Source organism: Perca fluviatilis, chromosome 6 (assembly GCF_010015445.1).
Source record: "Perca fluviatilis chromosome 6, GENO_Pfluv_1.0, whole genome shotgun sequence".
Taxonomy (NCBI): Eukaryota; Metazoa; Chordata; class Actinopteri; order Perciformes; family Percidae; genus Perca; species Perca fluviatilis.
Genome location: NC_053117.1, coordinates 23273840 through 23281128, shown reverse-complemented (window position 1 = coordinate 23281128; position 7289 = coordinate 23273840). Strand labels below are relative to the sequence as shown.

The following is a 7289-nucleotide window of genomic DNA, read 5'->3' as shown; positions in this document are numbered from 1 at the left end:
GTCAGGGTAATCCAATCAGAGGCAGAGTAAGGCAGAGTAGGGCGGAACATGCCTGCGCCATCCTGGGAAGGAAATACTTGCACCCCGGAACAGGGAGGAACTGGAACTCATTATCGTGGATATAAAAACAATCTCTGCACATTGGTAAGTTTATTTTGTATTTAGTTTGTTTCTACCACCACTAACCAATATGAATGTATAGATTCGTTTTTTTTTTTGCGTGCACATGCATTTTTGTTGCGCCGTTTAGCCAGTGCTCTTGCTCCTTAAAGCTAACGTTAGGCCCTTAGTAGTTAGCTAGCTTTGCTAAGGTTAGTAGAAATGTAAATGTTTCATCCACTTCAACATATTCAGATCTAATCCTAGTGGCAGGCAAGACGAATTTGTCACATTAGCCTGTTTGTATGAGGCTGTAGCCAGAGTAAATGGTTTCTAACAGTCTCTCTGGTTGCTGCTAGTTAGCATCCGGTGGTCATTAGCAGATTTATGAGGAACTGTTTTGGTCGGAGCGCTCAACAAGTAGGAGTAACCTACATTAAAGGGCTTAATTAAGCCATATTGATGACTTGTAATGATTAATATTTTGCACACCCTGCACAAAACCTTACCGCGCGTAAAACAGTTATAATGTACATATTTGTTATAGTGTCTGTTACATATTTGTATTGTAATATTTCTATTCTTTATTTATGTTCTTAACTGTTGAAGTACGTTGCTCTATTGTTTATTCAGTTTTCATATGTTTATTGTATGCACTAAAGACACCAAGGCAAATTCTATGCAAGTGAAAACTTACTTTGGCAATAAATATCCATCTGATTCTGATGTAAAAAATAAAAATAAATATCACAAGTGCTTTTTATTCAGTACACAAAAAGTATTCGTCCCCTGATGTTTTATTGTATTGTAACACTGAACCAAAGTGCATAAATAGACTCCCATGTACTGATCGACAGAAAAGACTTAAAGAGAAAACATCTCTACAAATGTGGAGCAGCCAGTTGTCTTTAGAAACAAAGTCAGAATAATTTCAAAGGCAGTGAGTATCCCTGCAGTACAGGAAGGTCAAACTGAAAAAATATGTAACAGCTGTAAAAGATAGCTTATAAAGACAGTAGCGTTCACATAATCTATCTTTTTAATAAACTGTCTGTACACTTACAAAGTTCTCAATGCTTCGGTTTACATGAAGGGACCCTCATTATGCTACCGTTGAAGTGTGGTGCTATTTTTTAGCCTCGTTAGTGGTAAAGAAATAGCAACTTCTTTTCACTTTACCCATGCCCCGACGAATAGCTTTATAAGCTAATCAGCGGTTTGCGGTAGCTTGTTTCAAGCTAGAGACACATTCGATCAGCATGAAAACATATCCCAGAGAACGGTCAACTCTGTAATCGTGTTATTAACCCCTAGGTTCATTTTGCGCCAGAATTGTCCTTTAACTTAAAGAAGTGGCTAACAAGTAGTCAGCACTGTCAACATTAGTTTAGGAACTCAAATTGCTGCCATCTTGTCTCTCCTGCTCTGTCTGGGTTCTTTGTGCTCTGCCTGTGTGTCTGTTTCACTATTGTGTAGTTAGGGAAATAGTATGCTGCTTCTTATCAACCCAGCACTGTTGTTTTTGTGCATGTCCACCAGGTATGTCTTTGTTATTAGGCCCTGTTTGTTATCTTGTCGGACAGTTCAGCTGTGTGTGTACGTATTTGTGTTGATCTCACCCAACTGTTCTTGTTTTTATGTTCTTGTCTTTTAGCATTAGTATAATCAGCTTTTATTGTATAGGGCCAAATCTGTATACATTATTGATAGCTTAATTGTTTTTATCTTATTTTAGGGTGACCTCTTACAACCAGTCCAGGGACAGCGGATGTAAAATAGCCTCTTAGGCTAATTCTGGCACATTTAACTTTTATGTATTATTAGTGTGTATTGTCCCTGACAAATAAACCTGAAATAAAATAAAAACTCAATAAATAAATTCCCCCGTCCAGCGTCCACGTCATTTAAATAGCAAATGCACCTGCACCCATCTGTGCGCCCATGGGTGTGGTGGTCTTACAGGGAGGTGTGGTCAGGTGAATTCTTGGCGTATTGCTCTCTTGAGGCAGCGCAAAGTGATTGCGCCATTGACCAACAAAAACCTGGTCTAAAGTCAATAACGCAGCATTTCAATGTTATTTTAACAGCGCATTAGTAAAATGTGTCTAGGCTCGTGCACAGCGCACACACACTATGCTTGTTACACACACACAGGGAAGCGCAGCAGCACACAAACATGCAAAAGATTAAAAATAAAAAATATTACGGTGCAAATCCGCCATCATAATAGCAATGTGCCAAGGTACAAACGTGCCTGGCTTTTAAAGGGAATGGGAGATGACACTCTGATTGGTTTATTGCATGTTACGTCCAAAACACACCTATGAATTAATTAAGACACTAAGTACAACCCTTTTGAACCATGCGCCTGGCGCACGGACCCTTTTTTCCGCTGTTAAACTAGCAAAAGTGAATTCGTACAAGCCCTAAACGCACATGCGCCAGGCGCTTCATGCCAGTGCACTTAGATCGTTAAAATATGGCCCATTGACTTGAACGAGTTACAAAGTCAGGTGTTTTTCCAAAAAGAGTTCTGAAATACTTCAGAGGCTCAGCTCAGAATGACTCCAAAAGACTATTTTCCTTATCCTTGAAAGTTTTGGACATTTTATTTGTGTAATGTATTTTATGAGTTCTTGAATACATTACAGTGAGTCCAGTTGCCTTTGACTTAGTGCTGGAGATTTTATGACCTGAATGACTGACTGACCACTAGTACTATTACCGTTTGTGTTTACCTTCCTATAGTCTATATCAACGACGTTCCACTCCCAGGATTGTTCAGGTGCTGCTGGCGGATATCCCTCTTTTTAGACCCGGAAGTCCCACACCTTCCTCTTTTCTTTGTGTTGGCATTCTAAACTCCGGTCGATTCATGAGGACTATGGTTAACTGCTCCTCAGATCTCTGCAGGGTAAATCCAGACAGCTAATCAGAAATACTTTAATAATCCCAGGGGGAAATTATTTAAAGATAGTCTAGTCTATCTGTCCAATCTGAGTTTTTTTTTTTTTTGTTGCACGACTAAAACGTTTGAACGTACACATGTTCCACCAAAACAGGTTCCTTCCCGAGGCTATATTGTAGAGGCGCTGTCAGTGTGTTTGGCACTTAGCGCGGCCCCAAGATGCTTGTGATTGGTTTATGTGTCTGGGTTAGCTCAGTTGGTAGAGCAGGCGCACATATACAGAGGTTTACTCCTTGCTGCACGTCATTCCCCCTCTCTTTCCCCTTTCATGTCTTCATCTGTCCTGTGAAAATGGGGCCATAAAATACCCCAAAACATTATCTTTGAAAAAAGATTGTGATTGGTTTAAAGAAATGCCAATAAACCAGAGCACATTTTCTCACATCCTGGACTAGCCAGACCCTCCTGTGCAGCGCTGTTGAGGAAGGTCTGGCAATGCAAGACTAACCATGCAGCCCAATGTAATGAGCATCAACTGAGCAATTTTGACACATTTTACTCAAAACAGGAAATCCTGATATTCTTGTGGATTATTTTATTGCCGATACCGTGAGATAATATCAAATTTGTCAACTGTCAGAGATTATGGCCATTGTCCCGCCAGAGGCTGTCCCACATATCATTGGCCTATGAGTATAAAGGTTTGCAGGCCCCCCAGGGCCTGAGAGCTCATTTCACAAGGGGCATGGCCACTTCATGGGCCCTTTTCAGGGCTGTGTCAGTCAAGGAAATTTGTGTGGCGGCAAGCTGGGCTACGCCTCACACTTGTGTAAGGTTTTACAGGCTGGATGTTTCCGGGCCGTCCTTGGCACAGGCTGTGCTGGAGGCTACAGCACCGGGGTCAGTGTGACTCTTGGTTCAACCCCGGTTCTTTGCTAACAGTGAGGTGTTTCACAAACACGTCCCTCCTTGCAGAGACACGGAAAGAAACTTATCTGGAATGATTTGTAAGGTCGACTGTGATTATATGAGGGGGCGTGGCCCTAGCACAGTTCGACCTGTCTGTCACGGACAGACGTGGTGTCATTGGAGCTTCCATAGTTGGTCACACCGAGGCGATTCCCGTAGTGAAACACCTCACTCTGTTATCAAAGAACCGTGGTTACGTTAAGTAACATAAAGTTTTGTAGGCTACTATACATGTCCTTGTTGCATTCATTAAGATCTAATCTGAAGATTTCTGTCATTTAAACAACTCTTGAGTTGTAGTTTAAAACTTTTACAGCCAACTTAATAAAATACATCTGTTTTATTAATTTTTAAAAAAATTTAAGGGGGACCCCCACTAACAACTTGAATTGATATATACGGATGATTAATGGATAGCAGTAATTCATCGATATCAATAGATCTGATTAACTGATAACGCCCCTTTTCTTCTATTTGTATGCGTTGATGGGCATTCCTCAATTTACAGCATTTTTGCAACGTCTAGCAGAAAAAGGATCCCACGTTCTTCCCATCACCTCTGTGCTCTACTTCTACTGGACAGTTGCGTCGCATTCAACGGATTCATTTGCATAAAGCTGGGCATCGGCCAGCTTTTTGATGCGCATAATTTTCTCAAATGTAGCGCCGCCTTCCCGGAATGCTTTGCGTGCACGATGCAGTCGCTTGACGTCACCCATAGGAATATAGTGGAGCGTGGCGCGGCACGGACAAGTGGATCTGTACCATGACAATAGCCTCTGAGCCTGAAGTGAAGCGTTGACGCTGTCATGCATGCGGAGCGCGACTTCACTAGGGGGAGGGGCTGGATGCCACTGGTCTTTGCGCGCTGCAAAAAATACATTGTTGATTGGGAATAAATGTAATTCGGATGTTATCTACCTGGGCGGGTCTCAATCTACCTGGGCGGTGTGCCCAAGTAGAGCGTATGTATGGGAAACACAGTGTGTCTTAACCATAAGCCACCAGGAAGCCCCAAAATGTGGGCTTTTTAGAGTTTTATAGCAATTTTAGAAAGTACCTTAACTCGTCAAGTATGTAATTTGCTGATTAGCCAGAAAGGCAGTGTATATCTGGTTTAAGGCTCGGACTAAGCACAATTTTGGATAACCCAATGTTACTTTATCAACTTACTTTTTTTGTGCAACCAGCTATCCAAAACCTACTTATATAAATTTACAATGATATAAAAGAGAGAAAATCCGGAAGCCTTACAAGAGAAGCTTGAACCAGCAAATATTTGGTATTTTCCCCTCAATAAATGAGTTGATTATCAGAATTGTTCACGATAAATGTTCTGTTGATTAACTGTTTCATCTCAAATCTTTTTTTTTTTTTCTGTAAACAGTTTCTCACTGTATGTGAAAGTAGATTGTATCCATAACACCCACTCACCCACTCCCAATATCAACCAATCATTATTGGTTGAAGGTCCTTTGGTTATTGTTATAGTTATTTTTCTACATATATGTGCCCTGGCTATTCACTGCTTTCTCTCCTGGTACCATTTCTCAGGTTTCATTAAGCCTCACTGTTGCTGACCAGGATGATTGACGTTCGGGCATGGGCAGAGTATGTGGTGGAGTGGGCTGCCAAAGACCCCTATGGTTTCCTCACCACTGTCATACTGGCTCTCACACCTCTCTTCATTGCCAGTGCACTGCTGTCCTGGAAACTGGCCAAGATGATTGAGGCACGTGACCGGGAACAGAAGAAAAAGCAGAAACGTCAAGAAAACATAGCCAAGGCCAAGAGGACCAAGAAAGACTGAGCCTGTGGGTAGAATGGGGGCATAAAAAAGGAGGAGCAACCACCACGCTCACAGCCCTCCTTATTCCAAATAATGACATAGTGCCCTTCGTTGTTCCAGCCCTACTGTCAGCACAGGGCCACTACGCCTCATATCCGGGATAGGAGACTGGCCCCACAGGCCTAACAGTGCAGAGACGGACAGTACTGCCCGAAGGAGGCTCGTCCCAATGGGACTTTGGTCAGCAAGAGCACAGTGGTCATCTGTATGATGGCTTTTATACAGACATCCGCTGATAATATTGTACAGCTGTTGCAACACCTTGCATTCCATTGTTAGCATCCATGTTCTGCTGAATTGATGATGTAATGAGCATACTGGAACTTTTTCCAAAATATCCCAGATACTACTTTCTAATCAATAAAGTTTTCATGGTTGATAAGAATCTTATTTCCTCTTTGTGGATTTAACATTGGACTGCATAAAATATCACAGGTGCTTAGTATTCATCCCCTCATGTTTTATTGCATTGGAACACTGAACCAGGGTGCATAGTTAGTCTTCCATGTGCTGGTCGACAGAAAAAACTAATCACAAATGTGGAGCAGCGAGTTGTCTTTACAAGTTGCATGAACGTACCTGTGAAAAGTGAATTTCAAATAAGTACTCCTACATCTGCAAGGTCCCACTCCTGTTTAGTTAAAAAGAAAAATACAGTATGAAGACAAAGAAGCTTACAAACAAGTCAGAAGACTTTCCAAGGCACTGAATATCCCTCGCAGCGTAGGAAGGTCAAACTGAAAAAATATGTAACAGCTGTAAAAGACCGACTGGCTGCCCAATGTACGTTAGAACAGAGTGAACCAGGGTTGTTTTTTAACTGCAGGATCGCAGTTCATTGCTGCCTCTTTTTTTTTTTTTTTTTTTTTTATAGCCCTGCTGAACTTTCTTCATTAACTCTGTGGCCAACATGCCTCTGACCTGAAGTGAAAGAACTTCTTACTGGGGATCAATGTACTGTAACATTAATTTATTATTGTGACTTGGGGTTTACAAGCAGCAGATAATCGATCTTATCTACATATTGCCACAGGATTAAACATGCTTTTCCAAGTGCTTCCTCAACAAGTAAAGGCTGTTTTATGTGTCTGCGTCGAATCGACTGCATACCCCCGCACACCCCTCTGCGTCTACTCCGTAGCCTGAAGTGCACCTCTCGAAAAAGGTAACTACAAGTTGCGGCGACGCACGTCTCTCGGCGGTGGCTTGGTAGCGTTGCATCCCCGGACTCATTTCCTGGTTCTCCTCCATAAACAACGTGAAATCAAGGAGTGTTAACTTTTCCTGCTCCAGATTTCCCACCTTGGTCAGAAAGCACAGGGGAGACACTTTGTTTCTCTCACTATGACACTACGCTCCAAAGTCAATTGCTGTCACTCTCTCACTTTCTCACACACACACACACACACACACACACACACACACGTATAAACTTCAGGCTCGATACGTAGGCTATGGCGAAAG

At 42.0% G+C, this 7289-nt stretch overlaps 1 protein-coding gene across 1 annotated transcript; it reads left to right on the top strand.

Moving 5' to 3' along the window:
- smim15 (small integral membrane protein 15) lies at positions 1-6210 on the top strand. The gene is made up of 2 exons (XM_039802626.1): positions 1-144; positions 5531-6210. Exon 2 carries the CDS (start codon positions 5562-5564, stop codon positions 5784-5786), a length of 225 nt encoding a protein of 74 aa, XP_039658560.1. The 5' UTR covers positions 1-144; positions 5531-5561; the 3' UTR covers positions 5787-6210.
- Positions 6211-7289: the final 1079 nt, after the last annotated feature.

Bases quoted from the DNA above. Each gene is read 5' to 3' on its own strand.
- smim15 (XM_039802626.1), top strand. From the start codon at position 5,562: ATGATTGACGTTCGGGCATGGGCAGAGTATGTGGTGGAGTGGGCTGCC.